This window comes from Bos taurus, chromosome 7 (genome assembly GCF_002263795.3).
Source record: "Bos taurus isolate L1 Dominette 01449 registration number 42190680 breed Hereford chromosome 7, ARS-UCD2.0, whole genome shotgun sequence".
NCBI lineage: Eukaryota > Metazoa > Chordata > Mammalia > Artiodactyla > Bovidae > Bos > Bos taurus.
In genome coordinates this window covers 51693310-51705935 of record NC_037334.1, presented here as the reverse complement: position 1 = coordinate 51705935, position 12626 = coordinate 51693310, and the positions used below count along the sequence as shown (strand labels likewise).

At 34.1% G+C, this 12626-nt stretch overlaps 1 protein-coding gene across 5 annotated transcripts in view; it reads right to left on the bottom strand.

Moving 5' to 3' along the window:
• Window positions 1–12626, bottom strand: part of ANKHD1 (ankyrin repeat and KH domain containing 1) — a 105269-nt gene that overhangs the window by 10264 nt on the left and 82379 nt on the right. For all 5 annotated transcript variants that reach the window (XM_059888754.1, XM_024995216.2, XM_024995217.2 and 2 more), the window contains 11 exons: window positions 12437–12548; window positions 11829–11974; window positions 11234–11376; window positions 10586–10799; window positions 9578–9753; window positions 9202–9364; window positions 6113–6208; window positions 5537–5653; window positions 2243–2417; window positions 767–1223; window positions 167–313 (listed from right to left, as the gene is read on the bottom strand). In XM_059888754.1, coding sequence (XP_059744737.1) covers window positions 167–313; window positions 767–1223; window positions 2243–2417; window positions 5537–5653; window positions 6113–6208; window positions 9202–9364; window positions 9578–9753; window positions 10586–10799; window positions 11234–11376; window positions 11829–11974; window positions 12437–12548 — 1946 coding nt within the window. The remainder of the gene's footprint in view (window positions 1–166; window positions 314–766; window positions 1224–2242; window positions 2418–5536; window positions 5654–6112; window positions 6209–9201; window positions 9365–9577; window positions 9754–10585; window positions 10800–11233; window positions 11377–11828; window positions 11975–12436; window positions 12549–12626) is intronic.

The window sequence follows — 12626 nt, the reverse complement described above, 5'->3', positions numbered from 1 at the left end:
TTTACATACTGTTTCTAATTTTGCTTTAGTCCACTCTGGATATAGTATGGCATTATAGTTGAAAATAATAGTCACATTCAAATTACTCATTAATTAACTGGGTAACCATCTCACAATAGGAGAAAACGAGGAGATAAGTTAAAAAGATGAGACTAATTGTACTTGCCTTCGGACAACTTCTTTCCATCCTTCCTCTCTTTTTTGCCCCCTTTTAGGGCTAGTCAGATTCAGCTTTATGTTTGGAGAACTTAATGGCAATGACACTGACTTGTAGGTTGTTGATAAGGAATTAGGATTCACTTCGCCTTCAAGTCTAAGAGAAATATCAAATCCAATAAAAGATAAATTTTAAGATAGAAGCTCAAGAGATTTGCTGAAATATTTGAATTAAAATTTGGCACATCAAATTATTAACAATTCAGAAAAACAGAAATAGGGCAAAGAATCCATCATTTATTTTAGTATTAAAATGGATTCAGAAGTCAAAAGGACTATATATAATCAATAAAATGACATAATTAAAGTAAAACCAAGGTATGCTAACATTTTCAACTTCAAAATTAAATCTTAAAAGTTCTAATAATTTCCTTTCATAACTAGCACACGATTAGGAGGACACCGGTTTTAAATGTTTCAGTTTTAAATGTTGAAGACAGATAATGTGGTAGACTTAAATTATTTAACACAACTTGTGTTACTTCAAGTTCTTGTGCCAGGTATGCAAAAGGAAAGGTAGGTTCAGAGTTAACAAGTCAGAAAATTTTACCGTGTTGGAGTTTTGGAAGCAGCGGTACTTGTCTTTTCCTCCTGGGAATGGAGTAGCAGTAGGGGGTATCTCCTATCGCTAGAAGAATTCACATCCATAGTGAAATTTAATTCTTGGCTTTTACCACCACTGCTACTCTCACTGTTGCAATCTGTGCTGTCCAAGTTATCTGAATCACTATTCCCACCTGCACCACCACCTTTGCTTTCTCCGTTTATTTTATTCTTATCTGCCTTTTGCTGTGCTAAGGATATATGTTGTTCTGGTAATATTAAATGTGCAGTGGGAGGAGTCTCTTTGGTTTTGTTCTTCTTATTTTTGCGGTTGGTGCTAGGAGTTGTCACAACATTGGCCCTTTTTTTCCCAAACACATTTGTGAATGTTGCAGATGTTGCAGAGATTCCAATTGTGGTGGTGGTAGTCGCACTAGGAGGTTCTATGGGAACTTCTTGCTCCACTGTGAAAAAGGATATAAATCACACTGAGCGCCACGGATCTCAAAACAAATTGTGACAGAATATACCTAATAATTCATAATTCACTCTTAGTCATAATTTCCTTTTATCAGTATTCACTAGTAAATAAACAAATCTTTACAGTTGTGAGAATGAAAGTATCATATTTTGATGTCTAACTCAGTACAAAAACATTAACAGTCTTAAGCTTTGAAATGCTAGTCTCATGAACTAATCAAAAATCACAATACAGATTGGATTTAAGAAGTTTTTAAAATAGCATTTTAGAATTAGAATTCGAATAGAGCAAAATCATTTGCCTATTACTATAACTGCCAGACTGTACAATAAACAATTCTTTGAGAGTAATGGGCCCCAGTGCTATACAGCTTCAACACTAAACCTTAGTTAACTGAGGAACTAGACCTCTCCCCAGTTTCTAACTGGGGAATGAGAGAGTAAGGAAGAACCTGAAGAAAAGCTGGCAAACCTCTTATGGTATCACTTTAGGACATACATAATGTTTTTACAGGGAACTTAAATTACACCTGAATGTCTTCCCCTTCTGTTTGTCTATGTCACTTTACAATGTGAAATACTGAATACAGAAGTCAACTGTCAATTTCAGATTAAAGTAATTGAATATTTAACTAGAATTAGTTTTGAGAGCAAAAAGCACTCAAAATGAAGCTGCTGCTGCTGCTGCTAAGTCGCTTCAGTCATGTCTGACTCTCTGCGACCCCAAAGATGGCAGCCCACCAGGCTCCCCCATCCCTGGGATTCTCCAGGCAAGAACACTGGAGTGGGTTGCCATTTCCTTCTCCAGTGCATGAAAGTGAAAAGTGAAAGTGAAGTCGCTTAGTCGTGTCCGACTCTTAGCAACCCCACAGACTACAGCCCACCAGGCCCTCCGTCCATGGGATTTTCCAGGCAAGAGTACTGGAGTGGGGTACCGTTGCCTTCTCCCAAGCTGATAAACACAAAGAATTTTTATCATTAATTCAGACGGTCCATTTCTCACCATCTTCCTCATTCTCCTCTTCATCTTCATCTTCCGGTAGTTCTGAATTCTCCTTAGGTTTGTTTTCCTCGTCTTCTTCCTGCTTTCTTTTCTGCTCCTCTTTTTTCTTCTTTCTCTTTTCTTTTCTTTTCTCTCTTTTAGCTGCAAGAGCTTGCTTTCTGCTCTCCTCTCTTGACTGTGAATAAAATTGTTGTTTTAGTCACTAAGTCCTTCCCGACTCTTTATCTCATCTTAACAATAATGCAATGATTCAAAATAAATAATGAAATGATGCTTTTGTTTATGATACATGGGGTTTCTCATGTATGTCACTCTTAACACACATTTATAAAAGCAACGAAAGAAGAAACAGATATGCTGGATATCATCAAAATTAAAAGTTGTTGTGCTTCAAAGGGATCATCAATAAAGTGAAAAAACACAGGAAAAAATTTTTGCAAATCTTACATCTGGTAAGGGTTTTGTATCAGGAATTGATAAAGAACTCTTATAACTCAATAATGAAAAGACAAATCAATCAATTAAAAATGGGCAAAGGATCTGGAGACATTTCTACAAACAATATACAAATGGCCAATAAACACAGATGCTCAATATCACAAACCATCAGGGAAAAGCATATCAAATCACAATGAGACACCCATTTCACTGTCACTAGGATGGCTAATCAAAAAGACAGATAAATCATGGTTAGAATGAGAAGAAACTGAAGACTTCATTCACTGCTGGTAGGATTATAAAATGATGCAGCTACCTTGGAAACAATCTGGCAGTTTCTCAAGTGGTTAAGCACAAAACTGCCATATGAGCTAGCAATTCCATTCCCAGATATATACCCAAGAGAAATGAAAACATATTCATACAAAAACTTGTATGCCATGCTTGCTTTGGCACCAAACTTACAAAAAAAAATTGAATACAGAAGGTTAGCATTACTCCTGCATAAGAATGCCATACAAATTCATGAAACATTCCATAATAAAACAAAACAAACAACTTGTATACCTATGAAGTGGAAACAAACTAAATGTTCAACAACTAATAAATGCATAAACCAAATGTTGTGTATCTATATAATGGGATATTATTCAGCAATAAAAAAATGAAGTAATGATATATGCTACAATATGGATAAACCTTAAAAACATGAAGCAAAAGAAGCCAGTCACAGAGGACCAAATACTGTATGATGATTCCAAATATCAAACGTCTGGAATAAGCAAATCCATAGAGACAGAAAGTAGATTGCTGACTACCTAGATTTATGTGGCATTGTTTAATTAAAATGCAGCTGTTACAATCTTTATAAGATATTAACAAATTTCACTATGAAAATGTCCTTAGGAGGCCATTATAGAAATTATTTATTTTCAGAAAGGGGAACATGACAGTGGTTGCCTCACATCATAAAGAAAGCTTGAAACAAACAGAAAACACATCAAATTACTCACATTTCTATGGAAATTATCTAAAAAATCCTCACCATATGAAACTGACAATGAAGTCCAGTTGTCCTGGTAAAGCACTTTCCTCAAAACTATAATTTACAATTCTAAGTCACAAATAAGCTATTTTTAACATTTTTATTTATCCAAAACTAGGTATCAGCAAATTATGGCTTGAATGCTAAGAATAACTTTTACATTTTAAATGGTTGAAAAAAATGAAAAGGTAAACATTTCATGACATGCAAAAATATCACAAAATTAAAATTCTGATGTCCATAAATAAAATTCTACTGGAACACATTCATTTAACCACTGTCTGTAGGTGCTTTCATACTACCACAGCAGAGTCAGAGAGTCATGACAGTTTGTATGGCCTACAAAGCCCCAAATTTTACTCTTCTGCACTTTATAGTGTGGCCAAAGAAAGAAAAAAAAAATAAAGTCTCTAAACTGCCTATGTAAATGAGAAAGGGTCTGAGGACTGAAAGAAGAAACTGCATATTCAGTTAAAAATTATTTTATCATTTTTGTAGCATAAGAGCAAAATGGCTGTTCAGGGAATTGCTGACCATACCCCTGGGTAGTTACACAAAAATAAAATTACAGACATGGAAGGAACCATAGAAGTCATCAAACTTTAAACTTCCCTTTATTTTAAAATGAGTATTATTTTTTCCACTTGTGATTTTAACTATAATCAAGTTTATCATGGAGGTATTAGAATTTACTTAATTTCCTAATGATAAAACTTTAAGGTTTTTACCTTTCCCCTTATTATAAGCTATTTAACAGTGAATGCATCTTTGAGCATCTGTCAAAGTATTTACCTTAGGCTAAATTTCTAAAAGAGGAATGACTGGAGTAAAGGTATGCTCTCTTTTTAATTTGTCAAATCATCTCCATTAATAATTACACTAATTTATACCATGTATCAAAAGTCATACCAAAGTGCTAATTTCTCCACATCCTAGCCATCAACAGCTATTATCAAACCTTTAAATGTTTTTTCCCCAAACATTTAAATTTTGAGTTTCCCTAGTCTGGCAAAGGAAATTTAAATCACTCTTTCACTGTGCATTTCTTTGTTTATTCATGAAGCTGTGCCTTCTCCATTTATTTACTGAAAATTTATATTTCTTTTTCTGTGAATTGCCCATGAAATTATTTTTCATTCTGGGCAAGTTATCTTTTGTCTTATTGATTTTAAGCAACTTTTTATTCTTTTTTTTAACAAGTTTTTTTTTTTTTTCCTAAACAAACTAAGAATTGGTATCAAAATTTTGGCATCTCTAAAATGATTTTTCCCCTTTCTTTTATCATCAATGAAATATCTTAATGTTAAGCTATCTCACACATTCTAACTCTACTTGATTATAGTATTTATTCTTTTAATATAACTTCTGGGTTCATAAGAACACCCTCATTTTCTGAGGCACACTGAGCCTCAGAAAGGTGATCTTTTAAAAAAAAATTTCCATTATATTAGCACATCCAAGGAAACTTAGACATTTACTCTTTAAGAATTTAATAAACAACCGATACCCCAGATCTTATAATAAAGAAAGATTTCCAATGTCTTAATAAATTTCTGCCTACACTAATGGTAAAACAGCTTAGGCAATAATATCATGTAGAAAACTGTGACGTGTTTAAAAACTAATTCTTCACTTATATGGTTAAAAATATGTTTTGTATAACAGGTCAGAATAAAAAAAACTGATGGTAGTTTGATAATTTATCATTTTATAAAAAGAGATTTTGTTAAGATTATAGTCCTATAAGTAGCAAATGTATTCTACTAGATTTTCAACCAGTTCTAAAAAGGAAAATTATATTTCTCACTCACCTTTTCCAGATCAAGTTCCTTTAAAAGAATACTTGCATTCTTATTTGCTTCTGCAGCCTGTTGGTCTTTAGCCTTCACAATTGTCTCAACACATTGGTGACATTTTTTCAACAGTTCCTATACCAGAAATGGAATTATATAAATACGGAAACACAAAAAGAGGCCAATAAAACTTGAGTTGGTAAGTACACCAAAGTTCAGGGCTTAAAGCCCAAATTATTGAATATTTACTAAACCAAATCAAGTTATCCTTTGAATCTAGAGTTAGACTGAAAAATCAAAATAAGCTACCATTTTCTTAAAAAGTTTATGTGTTCTTAGAAAACTGTCTAATCAGACTAATAATCTAATGATAAAGTTTAGATGCAGTTGCTGTAATTACAGTCTGTATTAGGCAGAAAATCTCAAAATAATTTATAAATTATACTCATTCTTCATTTGCAAATGGAGAAACTAATCACTGAAAAATCAGGTTATCTGTCTTATAAAGGATGAAAAGAACAGGCTGTTAACATATACTTTGGTATATAATTCCATAAAGAATAAAAATGTGCTTCAACAGCATATTAAACCTACCTTATCAGTGATTGTTGCTATGTATCTCATGCATTCTATATCAGAAGGGAACTGATTGACTTCCTTAACCAAATACTGAACAACTTTTACATGACCCTGTAAAAAGTACAACAAAAAGTACACAAAAGAAAGCACTGAAAGTTGGCCCATATCCTTAAAAACTTAAGAGTAAAAGGTATAGTAACACTTCAGAATTTACTAAACTTAACAATTGAAACTATGAAAATATGAACAGAGAGAGCTAAGTACAACATGATGGGAAATACATGGAAGACCAAATGACATTTCTCCTAAATTTAATTTGCTCACATCCCACTGAAAATAGAAATACTTTTGAATAGAAATAGAAATAAATCTATTAATAAAATAAAAACTGGTGATGTGAAATATCTCTCAATATAAAAGGGAAACTAGATCTAAAAGAGGATATTCTAAATTCCAAAGCATTATTTTGCCCCTTTTTGCTTTTTCTTACTGTTCATGGGGTTCTCACTGCAAGGATAGTGGAGTGGTTTGCCATTCCCTCCTCCAGTTAGAACAACAGTTAGAACTTTACATGGAACTGATAATTTTGACTGGTTCAAAATTGGAAAGGAGTACATCCAGGCTGTATATTGTCACCCTGTTTATTTAACTTATATGCAGAGTATATCATGCGAAATGCCAGGCTGGATGAATCACAAGCTGGAATCAAGATTTCCAGGAGAAACATCAACAATGTCAGATATGCAGATGATACCACTCTAACCACAGAAAGTGAAGAGGAACTAAAGAGCTTCTTGATGAGGGTGAAAGAGAAGAGTGAAAAAGCTGGCTTAAAACTTAACATTCAAAAAACCAAGATCATGGCATCTGGAATCACTGGGGACAGTGACTGCAGCCATGAAACTAAAAGAAGCATGCTCCTTGGAAGGAACGTTATGATACACCTACACAGTGTCTTCAAAAGCAAAGACATCACTTTGCTGACAAAGGTCTATCTAGTCAAAGCTATGGTTTTTCCAGTAGTCATGTACGGATGTGAGAGTTAGACCATAAAGAAGGCTGAGTGCAGAAGAACTGATGCTTTTGAATTGTGGTGCTGGAGAAGTCTCTTGAGAGTCCTTTGGATTGCAAGGAGACCAAACCAGTAAATCCCAAAGGAAATTAACTCTGAAAACTCACTGGAAAAGACCTTGACTGAAGGCAAAAGGAGATGGGGGTGGCATAGGCTGAGATGGTTAGATAGCATCACAGATTCAATGGACATGAATTTGAGCAAACTCCAGGAGACAGTGAATGACAGAGAAGCCTGGCATGCTGCAGATCATGGGGTTGCAAAGAGTCAGACACGACTTAGTGACTGAACTACAACAACAACTTTGGCTCTATCTTACTAAACTAAACAAGGTGGACTGTCATATTTATCTGAGTCCTATGACTTGAATCTAGGTGAAACATTTTCTAGATGGTATTATCAGAGGCTTGATGATCTGTAATCATTAAAAGTACATCTATTTTAACAACCAAACTTGCATAGTTTCCCCTAATACTAAGGTTCTAAAACATCTTCAAGAAGTAATCTGATGGGGAAAATTCCCTGGTGGTCCAGTAGTTAAGGTTCTGTGCTTCCAGTGCATGTGTACGGGTCTGATCCTTGGTGGGATAACTATAAATAAAATCTTGCACGTGCCATGGTGTAGCCAAAAAATAAAACAATAAAAAATAATTAGTCTGATGGTGGCAAAAGCCAGAAAAGTAGTTGCCTCTTGGGCAGGGAATTAACTGAGAATGGGAATGATTAAAGTTTCTAGGATTATGGAAGTAGTTTATATCTTTATGGGATGTGGGTTACATAGGTATATGCATTTATTAAAACTCATTAAACTTAGCATCTTAGATTTGTGCACTTTTAATATATATAAGTTATATCTCAATTTAAAGGAAAGAAAAAATCGGAAAAAATATTTAAGATTTTTTAAAAGACAGGTAACTTACATTGCTTTCATTCAATAGCTATTTACTGACCATCTAGTGTGTGTCAGGCACTGTGCTGAACAACTAGGTATAAATAGTGGTGAAAAAGACAATCATGAATCTTCACCTTCATAGATCTTCCAGTCTAATTAGGGAGTGAGAGTCAAAGTCACTCAATCATGTCCAATTCCTCACGACTCCATGGACTGTAGCCTGCCAGGTCCCTCTGTCCATGGAATTCTCCAGGCAAGAATCCTGGAGTTGGTTGCCATTTCCTTCTCCAGGGGATCTTCCTGACCCAGGGATTGAACCTGGGTCTGGGGCAGATTCTTTACTATTCAAGCCACCAAAGGAAGCCCCTAACTGGGGAGAGGAGCATTAAAAAACTAATACATGTTTGCATGTATAATTACAAAATGAGATAAGAAAATAATGGTGAACTATAAAACAGAACAAGAGAAACTTTTCAGATTGCAAGTTAGGAAAGGACTTTCTGAGAAATTATATTTAAGGAGTGGACGTAAAGAATAACGAGAAGTGAGCAAGGTGAAAAGCAAGTGAAAGAATATTTCAGGAAAAGAAAGTGAGCAAAGGGCCTCAGGAAGTTAAAATTTTAGTGAATTCTAGGCCAGTGGCTGAAGTGTAGTGAGCAAAGGGGTACGGCAGTAGAAATGACTGGTCTGAGGCTGGCATGAGCCATATCATACAGGGCTTTGTAAGCCATGTTAAGTAGTTTATAGTCTATCACAATTTTAATGGGAAAGCTTTGTAATATACAGCAGAGAAGTAAACCTTAATGTATACAGGAGGTATAATAAATTTTTATGAGAGTCTACTTGTTTTTGTTCCTCTTAAACATCTATCTACCCGTAATATCTGCCCTGAAATCTCATGTTTTATGTACAAAAATATAACAAAACTCTTCAAGATATGAAGTTATTTAACAGCAAAGTTGCTTATAGGGAACTACCATACAGCTCTTAGATTTGGCCATAAAGAGAGTACAGATAGCAGGGGTGTGTATATAGAAACAGCGTCAATTCCTCAAGACCAATTTATCTTTCTCCTATGACTTCAACTTAAAATTCAGTAGTTTTAAACAAATTCTGTCATTTTTGTCCACATCAAGTTACCTTTCGAAATGCTGACATAAGAGGTGTGATTTTCCGGTTATCAGCTCCATCCACATCAGCACCTGATCGCACTAGCAACTGCACCACTTCAAAATGACCACCATTGGATGCCAACCAAAGTGGTGTGTTTCCCTTCTTGTTACGAACATCAATATGGGCTCCCCTGTACAAATCAAAGAATGTTAGTATAGCTTGCTTCCTATGAGAAGTGGCTAACTTTTCCTTTTTTTCTCTAATTTATCTTTTCTCTTTTATAAAGCAGCAAATACTCTGTTCTTTTAAATGTCAAATAAAGTAAAACAATTTTATTAACTGTAAAGGCTCTGAAAAGTGAAAGGGATCATAGGAAATTTTTACAAATATAAAATTTACCTACCTATTAATCAAGAGCTCACAAAATTTGTAGTGACCTTTGTCCGCTGCTATTGTTAAAGCAGTGTCTCTTGAGGAAGGCACAGGGGGGGCATTGACATCTGCTCCTTTATCTAGGAGAACTCTTCCAACCTCTGCATATCCCCCAGAAGCAGCTTCCATCAAGGGGGTAAGACCAGTCTGTTTAAACCAAAAAATTATGTGGGTAAATTACATTGATTTCTTTAAAGGACTGAAACAATGACTTATAAGTGGATTCTATTTCTTATTTTCTCTCCCAAGAGAGCTAAGCAAAATTCACTCTTAAGCTTTACTAAAATAGCAAGTGAAAATTGTTAGATTCTGTTAAGACATGCTAGACTAAATTAACTTATACTACCTTATGGTAATAAAAAACAGTTCATAACATCTCTGTTATTATAAATCTACATGAGACAGTAACTGTCTCTTTTAAGAAATAAAAAAGTGATAATCAGGGGAAAAAATAAGAGACTTTCATTCAGACATTTTCAATTTGGAATGACTACTAAATTGACCATTGTCTGGTTATAAAGAATTATACATAAGCTACATGTTTCAGGGGGTCTAAGTACCTAATAGTGCTAAGAAGAGAAATTATAAACACTGACATACTAACTCCTACTTTCTAAATGCTACACTGTCATTAAATTGTCATAATCTGTTACAAGCAGATTATAGTTGCCTCAATTTTAGTTCCCTCAGTTTTGTAATTTATAAAGTAATTTTTGATTGAGATTTTTACCAATGGTAAAGCACCTGTCTCATTAAAGGAGATCTTAGCTGTCCTTAATAAAGTTAGGAATGGTGACAGTGTGTCAACGACCACTGGATAGCACTATTCTACAATCCTGCACTGGGGCAGGAATTTCCTAATTTTAACTTAGAAAAATTTAAAATAGCACATTCAATTTGAGTGTGCTATGCTATGTTATATTATGCTCTTTCTATTAGAAATATGTCTGAAGTAGTTGACAAGTTATAAAATGCTTACCTTTGCCCTATGTTCAACATTGGCTTTTCGGTCCAGAAGCAAGCTCACTACTTCCGCTCGGCCTTGGAAACAGGCCAAGGTGAGAGCTGTGTTCCGATTGGTCTCTATTTGGGCATTAATATCTGAACCCATATCAAGCAGCAGTTTCACTGCAGGAACATGTCCATTCATTGCAGCCAACATCAGGGGAGAAATACCTAGTTTACTCCCAGTCCTAAGGGGGGAAATGTGCTCAGAAAATTAAAATAATATGTTGCCTGTTGTTTTTTTAAAAGCAGAGAGAACATAAAAAATGTAAAAGTTTCAGTGAAAAGAAAGCTTTCTAACACCAAAGAATAGATTTTATTTGTTTAGTCTCAAAATTAGAAAATCTCATAATTAGGAAAATCTCACAATTAAAAACACAACCCCTATTCAGAGGCTATAAATTTCTAACTATATATAACAGTTTTCTGAAATGAAACCTCTTTGAAAACAGCCATGTTAGCTGAAATAAGCTCTGATTACTATAGGAATAATTGTTGGCCTTGCAATTTTAGTATTATCTTGCTTAAAAATGGCATCTGTCTAAATATTTAGGGGAAAACACTTAACTCTAAGGTCATAATTTATTAATCATGAATAATAAAATGAACAGGTGATAGATACCTTGAATTAATTTCTGCCCCAGCATTAAGCAGAATCTTAATGATATTAACATATCCTCCAGATGCAGCTAGACTCAGCGGTGTATAATCAGACACGTTCCTATGTTCTTTATTTGCACCCCGAGCCAACAGCAAGTCTACCACCTACAAAGTAAAATAGGAACAGAGAAATCTAGTTTACACCAAGGGTTCATCTTATAATGAATGAAGCACAAAGAAATCTTTGTGCTTCTTTAAGTTCTCTAAATATCTAACATTTTAATCAGATAGTAAATATTCAAATACCAGTACTAGATAAATGAATTCAATTTTATATCAAGGAATTCAGACCTATGAAATCCTAATTATATTGAAATAACAAGTTGTTACTCTTTCACTTCCTCAATTATTAAGTGACAAATTTGCATTTCATGTGTTACGATTTTGCTCCATTCAGAATAGATTCTTTAAAAGGACATTTACTATTCTCACTAAATTTAATATAAAGAATATCTCAAAACGCATGCAAGTTTTATTCATGTAGCTAAACTACTAAGCACATGCATATTTAAAATACAAATAAAATGTTTACAAAGTGAAAATAAACATCAGCATACTTCCTGACGTCCACCAGAACATGCTAATGAAAGAGGAGTATCCTTAGTTCGTTCAGATTGTGCTTCTATGTCTCCACCTTTATCCAAAAGGATTTCAACAACTCCAACATGTCCTGCTGTTGCTGCCAGGATCAGTGGTGTGAAACCTAAATCAGAAAATAAAAATCTCAGTCAAATTTGTGTTTTTTACTTATTAAGCCACTGTTTTTTAATTCTCTATTGTTTTAGGAGGAAAAAATCTTTAGGACAGATACTTAAAATCATTTAACATAAAACTGCTTTAAACCTTAATTTGTTACTGACAAAACCCCATAAATACTTGATAAAAAGAAAATGCTAAGTCAAAGAAAACTATTCCAGCTTATAATCATAATAAACTTTGATACCTTTGTATGCTCTACTTTTGGACCAAGGAAAAAGCAAACACAACTTGCTGTACTTCCCTGAATTTCTGAATAATAATTTGGCTCTGTAGATGAACAAATATGGATATACTTAATTGAAATATGCTAACCCATCTTTCCACTAAATAGTCCAGGAACTACTTACCCATAGTGAAAAAGAAATTGTTTTCTGACACTCAAGACTTTATTTCTAACACTTCTTACCTTTTTTGTCTCTGTGTTCAATTTTAGCATCTCGTGCTATGAGTACAGATACAAGTTCTTCATGGCCACCTGCACAAGCTAGGGTTAATGCAGTGTCATGATTGCTCTCAGTCTAGGAAAAGGAAAAAAAAAAAGAATTAAACTTTTTTCTGTTTATGGTGGGGTTATTGATTGAAGAGCAAATAATGTT